Source organism: Molossus molossus, unplaced genomic scaffold (assembly GCF_014108415.1).
Source record: "Molossus molossus isolate mMolMol1 unplaced genomic scaffold, mMolMol1.p scaffold_m16_p_9, whole genome shotgun sequence".
Classification (NCBI taxonomy): domain Eukaryota; kingdom Metazoa; phylum Chordata; class Mammalia; order Chiroptera; family Molossidae; genus Molossus; species Molossus molossus.
This window is the reverse complement of record NW_023425403.1, coordinates 106,674,187-106,695,420: the sequence shown is the minus strand read 5'-3', so window position 1 is coordinate 106,695,420 and position 21,234 is coordinate 106,674,187. Positions and strand designations below refer to the sequence as shown.

Below are 21,234 nucleotides of genomic sequence, written 5' to 3'. Positions count from 1 at the left end.
AGTATGGCGGTGACATCTTAGATAAACACCAAAGCCAAAATACATAAAAAAATTGATGATCTAGAGTTCATTAAAATTAAAGGTTATGCTCTGAAAAAGACAATATCCAAGAGGATTTAAGACAAGCCACAGACCGGAAGAAACATTTGCAAAAGATACATCTGATAAAGAATTATTATTCAAAAATATACAAAGAACTCTTAAAATTTAACAGTAAGTAAACAAACAGTCCGATTAAAAAGTGTGCCCAATGCCCTGGCAGGTGTGGCTCAGGTGCCTGAGCACATACCATGCACTGAAAGGTCGCTGGTTCCATTCCAGGTTGCCGTCTCGATGCCCAGTAGGGGACATGCAGGGGGCAGCCAATCAGTTTTTTTCTCTTTCCCCCTTTCTCTAACATCGATAAAAATATATATATTAAAAAATTATAAAAATAAAAAATATGCCAATGACCTTAACAAACACCTCACCAAAGAAATGCAAATTAAAATGAGCTACTAGACACATCTACCAGAATGACTAAATTCCAGAACACTGACACCAAATGCTGGTGCAAAAATGAAGCACAGAAATTCTCATTCACTGCTGGTCAGAATGCAAAAGAGCAGAGCCACTTGGGAAGACAGTCTGCAGGTGCCTTACAAAACTAAACATATTTTACCATACAATTTAGCAAGCATGCTCCCTGCTGTCTACCAAAGGAGCTGAAAACACACATCCCAACAAAACCTGCACATAAATGTTTAGAGTAGTTTTATCATATTTGCCAAACTTGGAAGCAATCAAGATGGCCTTCAGCAGGTGAATGGATAATAAACCGTGGAATATTCAGAACTAAAAAGAAATGAGGGACCAAGCCATGAAAAGACAAAGGAATCAACTGCATATTATTAAGTGAAAGAAAATTCTGGAAATGGCAGAGACACGGAAACAGTGGAAAGAGCAGTGGTCAGGGAGTGGCCTGGAGAGAGCACAAAGGGTTTCTAGGACAGTGGAAATACTTTTCTTAATATCATCATGACCAATATATGTCACTAGACTTTCGTCAGAACACACAGAGCACAATACCAAGAGTGAACTAACTGTAAGACGAACTCCTAGGTCACCCATCTAGGTTCGTCCTTGGTTCAAAGCACAATTCTGGTGAGTGACGTTGACAAGGGGGCAGGGTGTACGTAGGTGGAACATACATGGGAGATCTCTGTAAAGTTTTATTGTAAAAAATAAAACTGTTCTAAAAATAAAGTTTTGAACAGAAATGAAATAATCTTCAAATTTAAAGCAAAACAGATGTACAGAAGGTAGGAAGTGCAGAGAAGGCTGCGCGTTCCGGCTGCACTCACAGCTGGAGAGACCCCGCCTGGGGTGCACGCGTCTCCGTGGATGGCAGCTGCAGAACAGCTGAGAGCTGCGGCCTAGTAGCAGAGCCATGAACTGGACATAAACTAACATAGAAGCCAATATAATCCCTATACAAATTAACCACATTATCCTAATGATGCCCTATTAATTCTTTTCCATAGATTCCATTCACTGTACACAGTGGTCATCACAACCAGGAAAGAGGAAGGGAAAAGTGCCTAAACGCTTGGGAAACTCTTAGTATTGTACCCATTTTTCTATTTAAAATATTCTGAGCTTCTGAAGTTAAATCATAAATATTCAAGCATATGATAATATTCTTTATAAAAGCAAATAATATTAATTTTAATTTTAAACTTTATGATCATCATAAAATAAAGCAATTTACCTTACTTATTTTCAAAGGGATTGTAAAGACAAAGTTAAAAAAATAAATGAATACCATTCCATGAATAATACCTTTTGTAACAAGATATGATTGAAATACTGAATAATAAAGGATGTGGAAATGCAAACTAGAAGAACATGAAAGCAACGAGTTCATTTAAGATTTTGTGTTATAAAGTAAGACAGCACAAAGTAACAGCATTAAAATGGATTTCACTAAATTTAAAGGAAACTTTTTATGGAAGAATTATTATAGAACAGTAATCATTTATGAAAAAAACTTTAAATTATAGAAGTACTATAAACTTCATTATTAGATAGCTTCTGTGCATTCTTAGAATTAAAAGGACTTGCCTAACAACCAGAGAAAACTGGAACACCACATTACAATCTCCCTGTGTTTCAGGCAGAATGCTTCATGTACTATTTTTTACTCCTTACAAATCAATGTGCACAGTGAATTCAATATAAGTTCCATTTTACCCTCATTAAGCCTCACTACAAAATTATTACTTGCTTTCCTCTTATAATAGTAGTATTAGATTACTTCAAAGGCACTTTTTGTGTCTGTTTTACATCAAAGAATATTTTCATTACTAATTTAGCAATTGTTACACAAAAAAGGCAAACTAGCAAATATGCACATTAAGTGACAGATGTACATTTCTGAATATTTTAAAAATAATATGATGTGATAGGATATATAGTCAAAAATATTTAAATACTTTTAGAAAGTGAAATAGTTCTCTTCTATATAAATGAACAACAACCTCCATAAGAAAGACAATCATTACAAAAAGTACTGATTTCACTTATTTTGCCACCTGAAAGCAATCACATTTCATTTTTTATGTCAGTTGGTCTAAAAGTAGATAATAAAATTATGACATTATATGTATAATGGGCACTTTCCTTGAACAAAAATCCAGGAAACATAACCAGACAAAAGATTTTTTTTGTAAAATTTAAGAAGAAATCTGTTTTAGGTAGTTAGACACTAAAATGTTGAAAATTCCAGGTAATTTTGTTGGTTACATATAACTAGTGCTAATTAGGACTTTGCAATGAAACCTTTAATTATTAAGGGGGCTGCTTAATTGTTAAGGAGGGTATAAAATTCAAGATAATTACTGTAATAACTGTGGTTAGCAAGACAGTTTTTTGGGGGAAAATATTGATTTAAGTTCACTAAACAAGTTAATGAATCATTAATATTCATATTAAAGTATTCTCAATGACAGAATCATTAGCATCAATGCATTATGGGATTCTCTACATTTTATTTTATTTTATATTCCATCAGGCAGTCTATCAAACCACTCGTCTCATACTAAAAACAAAAAAAGACTTTTCTGAGACAAATATTTATAGACTTCCGAGAATTTATTTAAATTATCACTTGAAATTCATTTTTGGTTTATATAATTTATCAGAGTTAAAACAGTATTAACAGAAATTTCAGTGATACAAAAGTTCATCACATCAACAGACCATCAATATTTACTGGGGAAAGACAGAAAAGTCATTAAATGTCTACTACACACCAGACCCTGTAATACTTCCCACACACTCTCTTCATAAAGTCCTACGACCATCCAATCAAGCTGGCACTGTGACAAGATGCCCCCGCTGACCGGCTGAGTCCCAGCTGTCCAGCCAGCGGTCCCGTGAGGGCTCTGACAGTCTTTCGGGAACAGTGCCCTGGTTCTCCTCGGCCACGTGGGTCTCGGGACCTGGAGCGAGTTCCCTAACTCTCACCTGCCCTCAGCAGAACAGGTGAGACAAGACGACTGCAGCCGCCTGGCCCAGAGTGAGGCCTCAGGCTCCATGTGTGCACACGACTGAGCAGATGTGTCACAGAACATCCCATGTCTCTAATGAGCACTCCGCTTTTCAAGTATTTTTATGTTGCTAGTCCTCACCTGAGGATATTTTTCCACTGATTTTTAGACAGAGTGAAAGGAAGGGAGGGAGGAAGAGAAAGAAATATCGATGTGAGAGACACACATGGACTGGTTGCGTCCTCCACACCCTGAACAGGGCAGGAATCAAACCTGAAACCCAGGTCCCTGGCCTTGACCAGGAATCGAACCCATGACCCATTGGTGTGTAGCCCAAACACTCTAATAACCACTGAGCCATACGGGCCAGGGCTTCATGATTTCGTTATTGATTTTAGAGAGAGAGGAAGGGAGAGGGAGAGCGAGAGAAACATTGATGAGAGAGAACATCGATTGGCCGCCTCCTGTACGCCCCCACCCGGGGATCGGGCCTACAACCCATGCATGTGCCCTGACCAGGAATTGAACTGGTGACCTCTTGGTACATGGGTCGACACTCTACCACTGAGCCACACCGGCTGGGCATGAATTTTTAACTGTTTAACATACAAAAGCCAATTTATACATTATGACAGAAAATATTTTTTTTCAAAGCAAATTTTTAAGTCGCAAAATGAGGAAGACTTACTCTGTTTTGTATCACCCATAGAATTTAATAATATACATTCTTTAAAAGAAGGGACGTAGGCCAAATTTGAGAAGAATATGTCATTTGCATTCAATGCGTATGATCTTCCAAAGCAAAGGGAAATGAAGTTTGTAATTTACTGAGACACTCTTAGACACAAAATACAAAAGATGTGGTTACTGCAAGATTGCAGCTATGCTGCTGGAGGGGACTCCGACACCTGCTCACTCTGTCAGCCATGCAGTGAGCAGGCAGGACATGCCCAGTGGAAGGCAGTGTGCAGTCACGCTCGCAAAGTCACTGGCTGCGGGATCAACCAGTCCAATATAAAACAGGACCAGTCCTCAAGGGATGACACAACCTCCGAGCAGCTGGGATCACTTGGCAGAATTACTCAAAGTGATCATGCTGCTGGAAAATCATTATCAACAGGATAAAATCACAACAGAACTACATATTGGCCTCATTTACTTATTTAAAAACAGATCACATCAAAAATACTGCATGTGATGCCATATGCTAGTTAACTCAGCTCAATAGTATTTACTCCTTTGCTGATTAATTTTTTTGTGCCATGGTAACGGCTAACTTCTTGTTTTTAGGAAGTGTTATTCCTGGTAGGGATGGGGAACCTTTTTTCTGCCGAGGGCCATTTGGGTAAGTGTGACATCATCCGCAGGACACACCTCACCAGCTGGAGCAGCAGCTGCCATATCTGGTCAGGCTCGGCTGGTGGGGCGGGGGGCGTGCGCTGGCAACTCATCACACAGGCCTCGTGGCCTGCGGGCCGGGCACTCCCCACCCGACTCTAGACTACGAAGACAGCTTTACGAAATCCAAAAACCAGCAAAGAAAAATCATCTTAAACCAGTCCGAGCTTTGTGTGACCTGGTATTGTTTGTTTGACTTTGTTGAAAACTTGAGTTAACAAATTCCTTAATTTTAAGCCACTCTATCTAGAAATCAGTTTTCATCACTACAACTAAAATTCAAAATAGAAGTCCTACTTAAATATGTAATTCTCAATTGTAAATAACATCACTGGTAGAAAGAAGTTCAAATATAATATGGCCTGTATTATAACAACCAATTTTTAAGATAAATGATATCTAACATTTTTAATATAAAATGTATTGTTAGAGATAACCTTGCAGATCACCTAGCCCACTATCACAACAAAACCACTGTGCACTGAGTGCTTAGTGTGTCGATCTCTAAATCTTATTACATGTAAACTAAATAGCCCAGTGAGCTGTTTTCCCCCCTATTTTGTAAGGGCGGAAACTAAAGCACAACACACTCAGAGCTGCACTAATAATAACAGTAAACTGGGGACATGAACCCAAGTCTGGCACACACATAACATCTACAGTACGTAGTCTTCATAATAAAACAAGCCACAAAAGTATCTTACACAAATAAAGCCTATTTTAAAGGCTCCAGGAAATAAGATTATTATTCCAATACTTTATTTTACTACTAAGTTCCCTATAGGGCGTAAAACTCATCCAAGGTTGTAACAATGGCACAGAAGAGCCCACAAAGGCTAAGTCTTAGAGAAACAGTAAAAACTTTCATTAAGAAGACCACTGAGCAGAGGAAAGTACATAGAACCTAAAATGCTTCAACCTGAAACACAGAAGGCAAAGAATTGACTTACGTCAGAGCTTTGCTCAATTTCTACCAAAAGTCATTATGAATAAGACAATATTGCAATTTTTGGCATGTATTTCTTACACAAACAGATTTTCAAAAAAGAGTCTATTGATTTTTCTCTGGAAGATTTAAAAAATTCAAATAGATTTTCATTCCCCTACAACAATTTTATGCTGACTCACAATAAGAAGATAAAGCCTATTTCAAGGTCTCATTCATCTACATGGATTTATGATTTCCCAAAAAAACATAAGATTCTATCAATCCTTGCCCCACCCGCCTACAGGTAAGAATCTGTGTTCTTCAAGTAGAGGAAGAAATCCCACTGAACAACCTGCTTTACCATTTTAGAAACCAAAGACCATTATCACTGACACACACACTTGTCTGAAATGTTCACCTTCAAAACTTCAAATGAAAAAGATTCACAGAACTGTCCACAAAGAAGTGAATCTCAGGCATCAACGGCTTTTGACACAATTAATTAAAAAGCAGTAACTGCCCTGGCCAGTTTGGCTCAGCGGTTAGAGCGTTGGCCTGCAATCGAGAGAGACCCGGGTTCGGTTCCCGCTAAGGGCACGTACCTCAGTTGCAGTTTGTCCCTGGCCCTGTTGGGTTGTGCAGGTGGCAGCCACTCAATGTTTCCCTTTCACATTGATGTTTCTCTCTCTCTCTCTCTTTCCCTCTCTCTCCCTTCCACTCTATCTGAACAAAAAAATGGAAAAATGTCCCGGGGTGATGATAAAAAAAAAAAAAAAAAAAGTTAAAAGCAATAATTATGTTTCATCTGGTAAGATTTCAAAAGAGCACAGCTGAATCACAGGGTAGCTTAGAATTGGTCATGTACTATTATTAAAGATGAGAGAGAATGATACCTTTCTTATTATATGTTCTCTATTAGCTATAAACTAAGACCATACATATCACTGAAAAAGTTGAAGTTATTTATTATAGAAAAAATTTAAATGAATGATATAAAAGAACTCAAAACAAATCAAAATGAAAATCAGAACACTGAACCCTTCCATTTTCTTTTGTCTCCACAGTAACATAAATACAGTTTAAATACCAAAATATAATATAAACACTACAATGAGTTTTAATGATAGGCAATGAAAAATAACCATGTGCTTTGGACGAATGGACCAGATAACCCGTTAAATATAATTTTAGATCTAAGATTTTATAATAGCTGCTCAGAAAGATATAAATTAGTGTGGATCATTTTAGTTATAAGATTTTAAACTTCATAATCTTCCTAATTTTTCTTTCTCAAGCAAAAAAGTCCACTTTAGGTTAAAATAATTATGGACTTAATATTAATTCATAAGGAACGTTAAATTATACATGGAGTTTTCTACTGGCTACTTCATCTCCAACTTCTTTTCATGGCCCTTATTAAGTTTTTAATTACCTATCACAATGTATACTGTATCACTTACATAACAGAGACAAAACATTTTTTTCTTAAATCCAGGACTGGAATTTAGTTGCATTTCCCCACAGGCTGATCTGCCGCACAGTGAAACCCTTTAAGAGCTCACAGCAAACTGGAATGACGACAGAACACGACCTCGGGATTCCACTTCAGTGCAAAGCTTTTCTCTTCAAACCTGCAACCTTTATGCTGCACTGACATGAAAGAAAGCATGACCATGGATGGGAGCTGGATTTTGTAAATCAGTAGGTCACATTTACATGTACATTGATACTTTACATAAAGACAGTCTCAACAAAGAGACTATATTAATAGCAATTAATAGAATTTTGTTACTAGCTAAGTTAGATAATAAATATGAGGAAATCATGTTACATTTCAAAGGACTTTAAATTTTCCCATCTTTCCTTCATTTGCTAGTTTTTTCATCAATTCAAACATGAAGGATTTCATGTAATATAATTTCTATATTACTTTTCAAATAAAAATTAATGTAAACCTATAAAACATTGCCCTTAAATTCTCTAAACGTAACAATGTACACAGTCAAAATAGCTGTTAAAATTCACATTTAACTTCTTATATATAAGATATAAGATATACAATGACATCAGAGTTTTATGCATAAGATATTTTTTAATAAAAATGAGAGAAGCTACAAAAAATTGAAATAAACCTAGTTAGAATATATTGAATTTTTTTATAGACACAGATATGCCACTGGTTAGATTTGGGATCTCAAATATAAACTATATATAAAGAAAGGTAATATCAAGTAATGCTGTACTGTCTTATGATAATAGCATTATAAAATAATACCTGCATTTAAAGTATAAATTATGTAATTTATTAAATATTATTCTTCAAAATAAATTTTACCCTTGTAATTTTATTTAACCTGACAGGATTTCATGGACAATCCAAACCATGAGTATTTGCAAAGTTTAAGGTTGGGATTGCTATTTTTCCTCAACTGCATATTATAATCACTATGTCTCACCCGATAAGGATTTTTTTTTATTATGAAGGAAGTCACTCCTTTATGTTTATAAGAATCACAGTGTCAGATTATTTTTATACTATATACATATAATCTGCCTTACTCCTAAAGGAACTTTTGTTAGAACTTTAAGAATAAAACCAAACACTGTAATGCCTTTGTAGGATTCCGAGGACACCAGGTCTAACCCAAGCATGCAGGACACCTGAGAAAGTGCGCATCAGAGAGAACGTACCAGACAGTCGTCTCCACCTGACTGTCGTTGAGCTGCCGATTGTCCAGCTGGGCAAAGAGTGGGAAAAGCACTTGGATCCCGCCAATCGAATGGATCGCACTATGGATCGAATGTGTTACTATAGCTTTCACATCCTGTATTCGGAGACAAAAGAGCTGATTACATTTCTGGAGCATGATGTTATCACCATTTCCTTGTTCCTAATAACTTTGAAAGAGAACTAAATAACATTAGTTAGACATTTTTAAAACCTTCAATTATATAATTTTTGATACACATATAAAATTAAAATTTAAAATTTGAAATCTTCATTTGAGAGGTTTTTTACACTGAAAATATGAAGCTATAAATCAATAGATATTATATAACAAGAAATACTTTTGATGAATTTAAAGATACTCAGGGAGCCCTGGCCGGTTTGGCTCAGCGGTTAGAGCGTCGGCCTACGGTCCTGAGAGACCCGGGTTCGGTTCCCGCTAAGGGCACGTACCTTGGTTGCAGTTTGTCCCCGGCCCTGGTCGGTTGTGCGGGTGGCAGCCACTCGATGTGTTCCTTTCGCATCGATGTTTCTCTCTCTCTCTCTGTTCCTCTCTCTCCCTCCCACTCTACCTGAACAAAAAATGGAAAAAATGTCCTCGGGTGAGGATAAAAAAAAAAAAAGATACTCAGGGAATTCTATGTTAGGGAGACATCCACTACTCTTCTTGAACCAAAAAATATTTTTTTGTTAACAACTATCTGTTCAGCTAACCAACTGACTATTTCAAAGCCACAGAACGCACAAGGCATCAGAAATGACTGGTACCCTATTAGTGGGCGAGTCCGAGGTGAAGTAGATTGCCAAAAATGGGGAGAAGGCAAGAGAGTCATTCAGAGAATGAAAGAACCAACCGAAACCCGCGGCGTGGCCGGCGCGGCACGCAGGGCGGGCACCCACCTGCAGCATCAGGGCGTGCGGGGAGTGCACGAAGATGGACGCGTTTTCCTTCGGGGAGGACTCCAGGCACAGCTGCGCGTCCGTGGCCTTGGCATTATAGGTGAACGCGATGCTACTTGCAAGTTTCCCATCGTACAGAACCTGTTTATGATGTTCTGCCAAATGAATATCACTCTCAGATTTAAACTTGAAGGTGCTCTGAAAAAAATAAAACTAAGGTAAGAACTCATTTTCAAGGTAACAGATCTCTAACATGAAAAAAGAGAAACATTTAAGATAAAAACTTATAACCTTTCCAGGCATTAATCAGTGGAACTGTATTATTTTGTTATTCTCACTTCAGTTCCAGGAGAGTTAAATTTTATTATGCTAATAAACACACAGATCTTCATTTTCTCATTTTTATTGTTTTTTACTATTTATAACATGACTTTATTAGAAAAATATAAAACCAGATGGTAAGAAATGTAAATCAAATTTTACTTCAATACACTATAACACAAATTTTTCTTGTTAATACTTTCAAAACTGTACACACACACACACACACACACACACACACACACACAGCCTGGCACATTAACTTATATGCAAGTTCATCAACATAATGAATACCAATGCTACCACACCATAGCCATGTTAACCCTCAACAAGTCCACTAAGACACGTTAGCACTGTGAGAACGGCTACGATCAACAAGATAGGTAGGCACAGTGCTGGAGAGGTTGTACAGAAAAGGACCCTCATTCATGCTGGTGAGGATGGACACTGGCACAGCCACTATGGAAAACAGTCTGGCGACTCCTCAAACAATTGAGAATGAATTTATCATATGACCCAAAAATCCCTCTCCTGGGTCTCTACCCAAGAAACTTGAAAACATGTATTCGCAAAGATGTATGTGCCCCTATGTTTACTGCAGCATTATTCACAGTGGCCAAGAAAACAGAGACAACCAAAGTGTCCTGCAACGGAAGACTGGATAAAGAAGACGTGGTACAAACACACATGGAATACTACTCAGCCATAAGAAAAGATGAAAGACTGCCATTTGTGACAATATGGATGGACCTTGAGAATATTATGCTAAGTGAAGTAAATCAAAAAAAGCTAAGGACCATTTGAGTTTGCTCATATGTGGGATAGAAAACTGAAACTCATGGACACAGACAGCAGTGTGGTGGTTGCCAAAGGGAAGGGGCAGGGAGGTGCTGGGGGTAGAGGGGGTCTAACACACAGTGACAGAAGATGGTCTGACTTTGGCTGGCGGGCACACAATGTAATACACAGATCCTACATCACAGAAATGTATACTTGAACCTTATATGATCCTGTTATCCAATGTCACCCTAATACATTTTTTAGAGGATTATAAATTTTTGTTAAATGTTACCACTTTAAATAAAGGAGAAAAAATAAAAATATAACAACTGTAATAAGAAAGGTCTTGTTAGAAACGGTTAAAATGTGCCCTGGCCGGTTTGGCTCAGCGGTTAGAGCGTCGGCCTGCGGTCCACAGGGACCCGGGTTCGGTTCCTGCTAAGGGCATGTACCTCGGTTGCAGTTTGTCCCCGGCCCTGGTCGGTTGTGCGGGTGGCAGCCACTCGATGTGTCCCTTTCACATCGATGTTTCTCGCTCTCTCTCTTCCTCTCTCCCTCCCACGCTATCTGAACAAAAAAATGGAAAAATATCCTCGGGTGAGGATAAAAAAAAAAAAAAAATTAAAAAAAAAAAAAAAAGAAACGGTTAAAATGTCTCTGCAGATACGAACCCGACAATGACAAATATATTTAACCTTTGCAACAATCACACTTACCAGTATGATTATTTTCATCTCACGACTATGCAAATCAAACGTTAGCGGCATGAAGGACGGAGGGAGCTAGAAGGGCCAGGGCCAGGACAGCAAGCCAAGTGCTCTGTCTTATAGTTGGTATTAGTGGATGGAGAGTGAATTATAACCCAGGCTCTGCCACGATTTATCTCTTGACCCTTATTTAAGGTCAAAAAATAATTTAACTGATTGGCTCCAATTTCCTTACTCTAACTTTGAAGAAGAGTAAACCAAATATTCCAAACTCAAGTTCTTACAGGACGCAAACAGATGTGTGTAAGTGGAGGGGACCAGGTAGGGAATTCTTCAAACTAGAGTGTGCATGTCTTGTCTAAGACTGACCCCCTACTGCTCACCTCAATTACTGTACCATACTGCTAGTTCTTCCATAATTTTTCAAGAGAAATGCAACATTTGGATTTTATATAAAGTCACCTAATTTGTAAATTAATCCAAACAGTTTTAAACACTGTGAAAACCATACGTGTCAGGCCAAATGGACAAAGCTCTCTACCTCTGGACTGGTATCTAGACAGCCTTTCTAACCTGAACCTGGATGCCAACCATGAACTATCAGGCATGGCCAAGACAAGAGCATGGGCAATTAAAAGTTGTGTGTATGTGCCTCTGGATGGTACTTCTTACCTTTGAACCGCATGCCTGACTACGTCAATATTACAAACTAGCTAACAAACTGCAGCACTCTGGATCAGGTCTTCTGTGCTTCTTTCAAGCAAATAAAATGCAGAACATTCTCTCTTACCTCAAAATCTCAAACTTCAGTCTTTTTTTCATGCTCAGAATCACAGTACCCATGCTAGAGGTAACAGTTGGGTTTAAAATATGTTCTATTTTTAAATATTCTATTTCAGGCCTTAATGTACTAAATAATAGGTGACAGTTACAACAGAAAACTGGAACAAAAATTTTTTTAAATCACTATTTAAATGAAATTAGGAAGTAATACTGGAAAAATGAAACCTATCTAACCACCTACCACACTGATTGCCTTGGAACTGTAAATATTTTAATATATATGTCAGTAATATGATAAGTACTCAGAATGTTTAATATTTGGGTTTTTAATGATTAAAATAAAATTCCACAAATATGCTACATTTTTTACTTATGTTACACAGCAGTAATCCGAAGCAGAATTAATTATTGCAGAGAAATAAAATATATGAGTATTTGCAGAAATAACATTATTTAACTGCAGGAATTGTGGGGAGAGTACATATGGGACATTGAGGCACTGGGGACACAGACGTAATAGAGAGAGGAGACACAAAAGGAGCGGGATGAGCCACAGGGGAGCTGGGGTTCAATCAGTAGAAATGTGTTACCCCTTATGCTGAAGACACGGCACTAGGAAAAGCAGTATGTATATAATGGGAATAGCAAATGCACAAAGAGTGATATATGCTCTAGGCAAGTAGACCTACATTAAATTAAGAATTTTTTAAGATTTCAAATCAAAAGCAAAGACAAAAAGAAGCAAAAATGAACAAGACTATATCACATTAAAAAGCTTCTATACAGCAAAAGAATTCAACCAAATGAAAAGGAAACCTACCTAGTAGGAAAAAATATTTGCATGTCATATACTTGATAAGGAGTTGATATCCAAAATATATAAAGAACTCATACAACTCAATAGCAAAAAAGTCTAGCAATCCATTTAAAAAATGGGCACAGGATCTTAACAGACATGTTTTCAAAGAAGACATACCAACAGCCAATAGGTACATGAAAAGGTGCTTAATACTACTAGCCGTAAGGGAAATGCAAATCAAAACTACAATGAGATAACCCCTATCACTTGTTAGAATGGCTGTTATCCAAACGACACGAAGAAGTAAGAGCTTGAGAAGATGTGGAGAATAGGGAAACACTGTGCACTGTTGATGGAAACATAAATGGTGCAGCCACTATGGAAAACAGTATGAAGATTCTTCAAACATAGAACCACCACAGGATACAGCAATTTCCCTTCTGGAGATTTATCCAAAGGAAACCTAACTCAAAAAGATATATGCACCCCTATGTCCACTGCAGAACTATTTACAGTACACAAGACAGGGAAGCAACCTAAGTGTCTATCGATGAATAAATTTAAGTATTTAAGATGGAAGAAAAGGTGTTGTGTGTGTGTGTATATATTTTATTACATAGACGAATACCACATTATCTAATTCATATGTGGAATCTAAAACATTTGAGAAACCAAACTCATGAACACAGAGAACAAAGAGGTGGCTGCCAGAGACGGGCTGGCGCATGGACGAAGTGGTGACGGGCTCAAACAGGGTGAAGAACAAAGGAACATGGAGATGCAACATACCTCGTGGTGACTATAGTTAACTGCTAATGTTTTCAAAAACTGCTAAGAGAGGAGACTTTTAAAGTTCTCATAAGAAAAAAACATGTAACTATGTATAGTGGTGGGTGTTAATTGGGTTTATTATAGTGGACTTGCAGTGAACATTTTACAATACATACAACCATTATGTAGTACACGGGGAACTAACATAATATGATATGTCAATTATATCTCAGTAGAAATGTCTGAAAGACTAAAAAAGAAAAAATTCCATACGAAAATATTTACAGCAAGTAAAGAGGAGATCTAAGATTACACAACAAGGTTTGAATTGGTTCTGCAGGCTCCACATACCCTAAGAATGACCTCTAAGTGTCACTTTTCCCATCGCCATGTCATATAGCTGGGGCTGGGGGGAATGTCAAGAAGCTTCACCAGGGATAATGCTAATTATAAAACATAAGTCAGTATAAGGCAGGTCTGTCCTAAGACTATCCCCAAGCATCCTATAAAATATCTTACTCATGAAGTATATATCCAAGGATCAGTTATTCTGATGCTCCAGTTTGTTTTGCTTTGTTTTTTTAATAACAATCATCCAGCCAGAGGAAGAGAAGTAGCACATGGTCTCACTCACACATGGAACTGAGTGAACAAACTGAACGGCCGAGCGGAACAGAAGGCAGGCTCAGAGGCAGAGAGCAGTAGGCAGCTCTGGGGGGTGGGGGTCGCTGTTAGGGTGGAGGCGGGGGGACAGCAAAAATGAAAAAGAGAGAACGCAAGGGCACGGACAACAGGGTCATGACTGTAGGGAGGAAGTGGGTAGAGGTGGAAGACGCTTGAAGGGGACAAATGGTGATGGGAAAATTAATTTTTGAAAAAACTTCAGCACTGCTTCCTAGAAGGAGACTTCCCTCCTAACTGTGGCCTTTCCTACTGATTACTTCCTTCAAATAGAGGTATTTTATGACACATGCATAAAAAAAGCTCATTTTTTTTTAAGTTAGTAAACCAAGTATCTACAGCCCCATTATATTATGCCAGTTTCAGAAAGATCCTTCAGACACAGTATTCCTAATCGTTTCATTATATCAACTGCAAAAGATATTCACTCTTCCTGTGAAAATCCATATATATAATGGTTTACTCGTAAATGTTTGCCAAAACAGTAAAGTGCATGAAGTAGTAACAAATTTAAATGACATGCTACATAATGCTCAGTAATAATGATGCATTTTCCATTTTAAATTATATCTTAAAATATAAGTCACACCAGCAAAAACACGGCAAATTTGCTTACTTGTTTTCTTAAAATATCCTAAGGTTATAAGTCTTCTATATAAAATTAAAATGTAAACTTTCCTTTTATGAACTTTCAAAATAGTTTGTATCTTTAAAATTTATTTTTCTAAACAAAATTCAATGTGTATTAAACCAAAAATAATTATTAATATTAGTCTCAAAATATCTAGAAAAATAGAAATTAAAAGTATAAATAACCCGGGCAGTGTGGTTCAGTGGTTGACCATCAATCCATTCCCCAAGAGGTCACACAGGTTTGGTTCCTGGTCTGAGCACATTGCCCAGGTTGTGGACCTGATCCCCACTGGGGGGCACGCAAGAGGTGGCCAACCGATGCTCTCTCGATGTTTTTATCTCTTTCTCCCTCTCCCTCTCTCTAAAACTCAATAAAGAAATAAAAAAAATTTTAAGTATAAATAAATGTACTTTAAAGTATATCAAATAACACACCAACTTCCAAAATCCAATGAGTTGTCCTATTCATTGGTTTTAATTCAGGATGACACAAGAATCTGAAACTTTGGAAGAGAAAACAGGTAAACATAAATAGTAAAATAAACTTGACAAGAGAGTAATTAAAAATTGTTATTAGACCACACACTGCTATATCTAAATTTCTGAAGTTTTTAAACCTAAATTCTATTCAAAGTTTAGATACACCAAAATCTCAGCCTGTAAGCAGAATACATGTTAGAGCCAACAATATTTGTTTTAAGCCTCACACCCACCTTATGAAGAAGGCAGTGAGCATTTCTATTTGGGGAGGGAGGGGATTATTAATACAATTTTTTATATATCTTTATTGTTTAAAGTATTACAGATGTCTCCCTATCTTTCCCCCCATTGACATCCCCCTCCTAGCTCCCCACCTTTACCGCATTGTTCTCAGTGTCCACTGCTTACGCCTTTCTGCATGTAAGTTCCTTGGTTTTTCTCCTCCCACCCCCAGCTCTCCTGAGCCTTTTGCCTGGTGCTCAGTGAGTGAGATCCGTGGCTCTGGGGACCAAGCTGTGAAGGCTGCTGTCTGGGTCCCTGAACACAGTCATTAACCCATGCTGCAGAAACCATCTTTCCCAGGCAGAGTGTTCCTCTCAAAGCAGCTTTAGCCTAAAAGGAGGAAGCAATTGCCTCACTGGCTGGAAATTCTCTCATCCTAACCTCTGGCTGGAGTTTACATCCCGCTGAGGACTATAACCTGAGGCTCATTAAATGACTGCATCTAACAGTCAGCTGCAGGCAGAGGCGGACCTCTGGGAGATCTGAGCCGATAATATTTAACTGGTGCCCACAAGTAGACATTTTTCAGTTTACCATGACAGACTGCCTAGAATTTCCAGTGGAGCTTCAAGAGAAGCTTACACATTTCAAATTGATCCTAACCTATCGCTATATACTGCTAAGTTTGTGATACTAGACCCATTTCACTTCTTAAGCAACACTCGGTTTGCCTTGCACATAGTGAAAACTCAATCACGAGCTGAGCGATGAGTCAGTCAAGCCACTATGGAAAACAGCATGAAGGATCCACAAAATATTAAAAACAGAACTACCATAGAACCCAGCAATTCCATCTGGGTATTTAGCTGAAGAAAGTGAAAACTAACAAGAGAAGATACATACATGTTCATTGCAGCATGGCTTCATGGTAGAACAACACACAGCAGGCAGAGTGTTTTATGGTGAAATGTGAGCATGATTGTGAGGGTTGAAACTAACTTACTGAAGGCTTTGAATATCAACATAATAATTTGCAGTTATGCAAAATTATTTTAAAAATTGTAACAGGAGAATGTATTATTTTATTGATATATTTTTCTAGATAAAATATTACATTATGAATGTTTATTTAGTTAAATGAATTCATATGGATTATTTATTTTGAAGGAAAAGGTGTTGTACAATGTAAAGGTGGCAACATTCTCCTAATTATACAGCAGGCAATATGATTTATTGGATATCGCAATGCCATTACCATGTTGATGTTAGCAATACTTGTCACATAGTGATTCTGGGGAGAGCAATAGGTATTGTTATGCATATGCTATTCTTACCTAAATTCAAAGGAAAATGTCTATATTCTTGACACCGGTGAAGTTTTCAGACATTAGTATTAGAAAATAACAAGCCTCTGCTCTTGTAGCAATTAGATAAGCTTAGTTTTTGAGTCATTAGGATACTATTCAATGAGGCTTTGCTTTATTAGCAACTATGTTACATATCTTCATTCCACTATGCCAATTACCATAAAATTTATGGTAAATATTTTATGAGTGATATTTATGCAAAAACTTTTAATATGAAAAAATGACTGTTAGTATTAAGCAGAAAAGATGATAATAAAAATAGTAGCTATATGAGTTGCTTAAAAGAACCTGGCCTTGTTCAAAGTGCTCTGTTTACATTACATTCTGTGTTAGGTGTGTAACAGAGGAGAGGTAAATAGCTTGTGGATGGATACACTGGTAGATTTGGGACTCACACTCAAATTTGACAGGTTTCGTAGGTAAGGCTTTCAACTAGTGCACTGTGTGGAACTGACAGTACAGATTTTTCTTTTTTTAAAGCTTTTTTCAGTTTTACTGAGATATATTTTGTATCTCAATACAACATCGTATAGTTCAAGTTGTACAATATAGTGATTTGATATACGTATATATTGCAAAATGATTACCGCAATAAGGTTAGCTAACACACCCATTATCTCACATAGTTAAAATGTGGGGTGTGTGTTAATAAGCACACCCTCCACTCCCCTGCTTCTTCCCTTCCATCATGCCCTGCCTCACATTCTATCAGTAAGTCCTGTAACATACCTAAAAATATACTTATTATAGTTAAGAAACTGTTTTAAGCTTTGGGGACTAAAAATTATTAAGCTTATACTCTCTTTATAAGAATAATTATATCCCTGACATGTGTACCAGAAGAAAATATAACGCAAATATTATTAAATTTTTGTGGAAGGATGATAAATATCAGCTACAGAGGATTTAGAAATACTCAAGAGAAATATTTTTTAAAGAACCCTAAACAAATTTCCCTTCTATATGAAGAGTCCCTAAGTATTTAATAAAAAGATCCTAAGAGACTACTTATATCAAATTAAGGAAGTATTTGCCCATATCAAGCAATTTCATGTAACTCGGTCTTAAGGATACAAGCAAAAGTTTTTAACAAGCTTGTAGTTGTACAGAAGAATGGATATTTTAGCAGGTTGAAACTTTTTAAAATTAAATTGCAAAATTAATCAATATCATCCACTGATAAAAGATACACTTTATATAAACAATTTAATTAGAAACATGAATAATTATAATCTAGTAGAGAAAAACCCTGAAATTTCAATACCGCTGCTGTCATTCATCAGTACAATAATCACCAAGCACCAGAGGATGTGGGCCCAAACTTTCTCTCACTGGCCCAAGACGCCAAAATTTCACACAACTGTGTGACCCCGGACACCTCTCTTCTGCTAGTGGTAACAGCTGCTTTCTGCTGGGGCTCAGGAGTCTCAGCATGAATGTGCAGCCAGGCCCTCGGCAGAGGCTCCGCAAGGAGGCCTCACAACAGCTGCTCCTTCTCCAGCGCCCTGCCGCGTGCTTCCAGCTGTTTCTGCAGCCTTGACTTCTAATGCCGAACCCCTCGGCTCTGCAGGACCACCCTGCTATGCCTGGCCTCCACCTACTTGGTGCCTCAGCATAAAAGGTTGGCCCCAGCCAGAGGGCTGGGATGAATATTGAGCTCATCTTAAATGTTTCCCTGTTCGCAAGGATCTCAGGCCAGTGCTCTATGTATTGACAAATGTTTAGAAACGAAGTTTTATATATTTTGCTGTCTTTTTATTGTTATTTATAGTGTCATGGCACACCCAGCACCAGCTCCTCCATCATGGACAAAAATCAGAAGTCAGGTGGAATGTTTTAAAAATTATACAAGAAATTTTATAATTTGGTAGCAGGTTTTAAAGATTTTTGCAAATTCCAGTTGTCATCTTCATGAGGGGGGAAAACATTTAAAGCGTACCTGTGGATCAAAAAAAAAGCATTTTTTGCTTACATAACTTCATTAAGAGGTATTACAGGGAAGCAGATTGCTCCCTACCAAAAAAAATTAAAATTATTTAAACTTTATTAATTTCAAACTAATGTTAAAAGCTTCATGAGCCTGATTGAACTGGTTTTAAAGCTATTTTCTCTATGACTCATTTCCCAGTTCCTACTCTTAGATCCCTTCTCCATGATCCCTCCCACAGGACTGAGTAGTGTTCACAGATTATATTCATGATTATAAGGTGCATTAAGTTTACTTTTCAAGTTTTCCTATGTCTTCCTTCCTTAGTTGGTTATAAGCTCAAGGTAATTTACAGTTTTACATCTTCCATAATGCCTTTAAGAGTGCTCTGTTCACAGAAATGCTTTAACAAATGTTCTCCGAATTGTAAAGTTGCATGAGGAAATTCACCCAAATGGAATTAGTTCAATATTTTTCCTCTAGTCATTTGAAATTACTTTTAAATAACTGTTGCTTATTCCGGAAAAAAATTCAGAAGTTAGAGTAAAATTATCCATTCCTAGATCTTAATATTGAAAAAAAATACTATTCTATTTCATTTTCTTTGATTTTTGTCTTCCTTCTGGACTCAATTCAATCATAAAATTCCTGTTTTTTTTAATCCTTACCCAAGGACATTTTTCCATTTTTTGTTCAGATAGAGTGTCGGGGGGGGGGGGGGGTGTGTGCATCGACGTGAAAGGAACACATCGAGTAGTTGCCACCCACACGACCCAACCAGGGCCGGAGACAAACTGCAACCGAGGTACGTGCCCTTAGCGGGAACCGAACCTGGTTCTCTCTGTACTGCAGGCCAACGCTCCAACCGCTGAGCCAAACCGGCCAGGGCTGACAGTCGTCTTAATGTAGAACATGTAAGTATAACATTTCAATGTGGAATGTTATGTAACAAGTGCACAATACACATTATTTTCAAGAACACATGCAACAACTATCAAATAAGACACAAATTTGGGTTCCTAAAAAAAGGCTTCACCAAATATCCAAAGATTAAACTCATATACATGAAATGAATATATTTCTTGAAAAATAAAAATTATTTGAATATTTTTAAAAGAAATATAAAATGTGAACTTTGACATCTATTTTAAAATTTTATATTTGCAATATTAAAATACAAATTTCAACATTTGCAAATAATGAAAAAATTTTAAATTTTAAAAATAAAAAAAATTAAAAGATCCATTCAATAGATAAATAATAGTCTTTAAGGTAAAAGGGGAGGTAGTAGTCCCAGAGATGGAGCAATATTACCTACAATGTCCATTTTCCAACCAAACTTTGCGAGACATGGAAAGAATCAGGAAAATATGATCCATAATTAGGGAAAAAGAAATAGGCAACAGAAACTTCTGATGCGAGCAAACAGATGTTAGATTTCACAGAAAAAAATCTTCAAAATAGTCATTGAAATATGGTCAAAGAACTAAAGAAAACCATAATTAAAGAAGTAAATGCAAGTATGATGACAATGCCACATTAAATACAAACTATCAATTAAGAGATACTATAAAAACAATCCAAATGGAAATTCTGGAATTGAAAAGTATAACTGAATTGAAAATTTCTCCAAGGGGCTAAAGATACATTATAACATTAAAGAAACAAAGAGGTTCCTAAGTGGTAATTAAGGTTAATATAACAAAAGCTATAAACATGTAATTGACATTTTTCTTCTCTCATCTTCCTTAAAAGACATACAATTATATAACGTAATAATTGTAGTAATATATTGTTAGGTTTGTACCATTTATGTATAACCTGTATACATGTACAACAATATCAAAAAAGAAGAAAAATGCAAGAGCTATATAGGAGTAACATATCTACATCTCACTAGAATTTAGTTAGCACAAATCTGAAACTGATTTTGATCACCTAAAATGTACATTATAAGCCCTAGAACAAACATTTAAGTAAATAAGTGGGAAAAAAAATCACTAAAGAAATGAAACTGCTTCATTAGAAAATATTCACTTACGCCCTGGCCGGTTTGGCTCAGCGGTTAGAGCGTCGGCCTGCGGTCCTGAGAGACCCGGGTTCAGTTCCCGCTAAGGGCGCATACCTCGGTTGCAGTTTGTCCCCGGTCCTGGTTGGTCGTGTGGGTGGCAGCCACTCGATGTGTCCCTTTCACATCGATGTTTCTCTCTCTCTTCCTCTCTCCCCCTCCCACTCTACCTGAACAAAAAATAGAAAAATGTCCTCAGGTGAGGATAAAA

General features: G+C 37.1%; 1 protein-coding gene across 2 annotated transcripts in view; it reads right to left on the bottom strand.

The window, feature by feature from the left end:
• The window catches only part of NBEA (neurobeachin), a 763,707-nt gene that overhangs the window by 605,840 nt on the left and 136,633 nt on the right, over positions 1-21,234 (bottom strand). For both annotated transcript variants that reach the window (XM_036249654.1, XM_036249655.1), the window contains exons 9-10: positions 9,485-9,682; positions 8,548-8,681 (exon numbers count right to left, since the gene is read on the bottom strand). In XM_036249654.1, coding sequence (XP_036105547.1) covers positions 8,548-8,681; positions 9,485-9,682 — 332 coding nt within the window. The remainder of the gene's footprint in view (positions 1-8,547; positions 8,682-9,484; positions 9,683-21,234) is intronic.